Raw genomic sequence first — 1,049 nt, forward strand, 5'->3', positions numbered from 1 at the left:
CTAGATGTGGTTGATCCTGATTTCTAAGCCTTGGTCCAGGGCACACAACGAAGCCTATGATAAGATGAGGTTCTAGGGGCTACAGATTTAGAAAAACAGCAGGGGGAGGCAAAAGTTACACACCCAACCAAAGATGGGGGCTGGGGATCTACTTGGATCAGTAGCACCACTTCCTTTTAGGAACTGAAGCATAGTGATAAGTTCTATCCCACTTATTTAAGCTCTTATGAAACATTCTTGCAGTTAAAAGTCTTTGTGCTAAAGAATTCTTTCATCACCTTTCTAACTTTTTGTATTTCCCTTCTAGTTTCTTTGAATATCCATCCAACTTGTAAGCTGCCTGCTCAAGAGCTGCTACTTGCTCCTTGATAAAAGTGATCTGATCCACATAAGGCTGAAGTGCTGCATATTTCTGGTTTAAATCTTTTAGGTTTCTACTTATGTTTACTGCAATATCTTCCATTTCTAGGTATTTCAAGCTAGTCAGTTTGTTCATATTTTCCAGAAATTTATATTCTTCACTGGTGGCTATCAGCTCACCTGTCAGGTACATGGCCATTTTGGAGAACACGTCCTGGCACAGCCCTATGATAACTGCTTCAGGTGACTCTGTGGCCTCCTTGGCCATCTCCTCCATGCCATTGTCTAGGCTGGGGAAGGGAGGAAGGAGAAAGAATGGACAGAAGGATAAAGATGGGGGAGTAAAGGGGGTGGAGGGCATGGGAAAAGGCATAGGAGGGAAGGGAAGAAGAAAGGGATAAAAAGGGAAGGGTGAAGAGTCAGAGAAGGAGGTAAGGGGAGGGGGCCTCCTGTTCACCTTTTTATGCATTTCTTGAGTCTTGTATTTGAAAGCCAAATTTTCTATTCAGGTCTGGTTTTTTCATCAAGAATGCCTGAAAATTCTCTATGTCATTGAATGTCCATTTTTTCCCCTGAAGGAAAATACTCAGTTTTGCTGGGTAGATGATTATTGGTTGTAATCTTAGCTCTATTACCCTCCAGAATATTATATTCCAAGCCCTCTGGTCCTTAATGATTTACAAACCTTA

The 1,049-nt window shown here is 41.8% G+C and overlaps 1 protein-coding gene across 1 annotated transcript; it reads right to left on the reverse strand.

Moving 5' to 3' along the window:
* Nucleotides 1-274: 274 nt before the first annotated feature.
* LOC114051711 (biogenesis of lysosome-related organelles complex 1 subunit 2-like) lies at nucleotides 275-637 on the reverse strand. The gene has a single exon (XM_027874146.1). The coding sequence runs from the start codon at nucleotides 635-637 to the stop codon at nucleotides 275-277; it is 363 nt and encodes a 120-aa protein (XP_027729947.1).
* Between the last annotated feature and the right edge of the window lie 412 nt (nucleotides 638-1,049).

Source organism: Vombatus ursinus, unplaced genomic scaffold (assembly GCF_900497805.2).
Source record: "Vombatus ursinus unplaced genomic scaffold, bare-nosed wombat genome assembly UNPS02014805.1, whole genome shotgun sequence".
In the NCBI taxonomy this organism is placed as follows: domain Eukaryota; kingdom Metazoa; phylum Chordata; class Mammalia; order Diprotodontia; family Vombatidae; genus Vombatus; species Vombatus ursinus.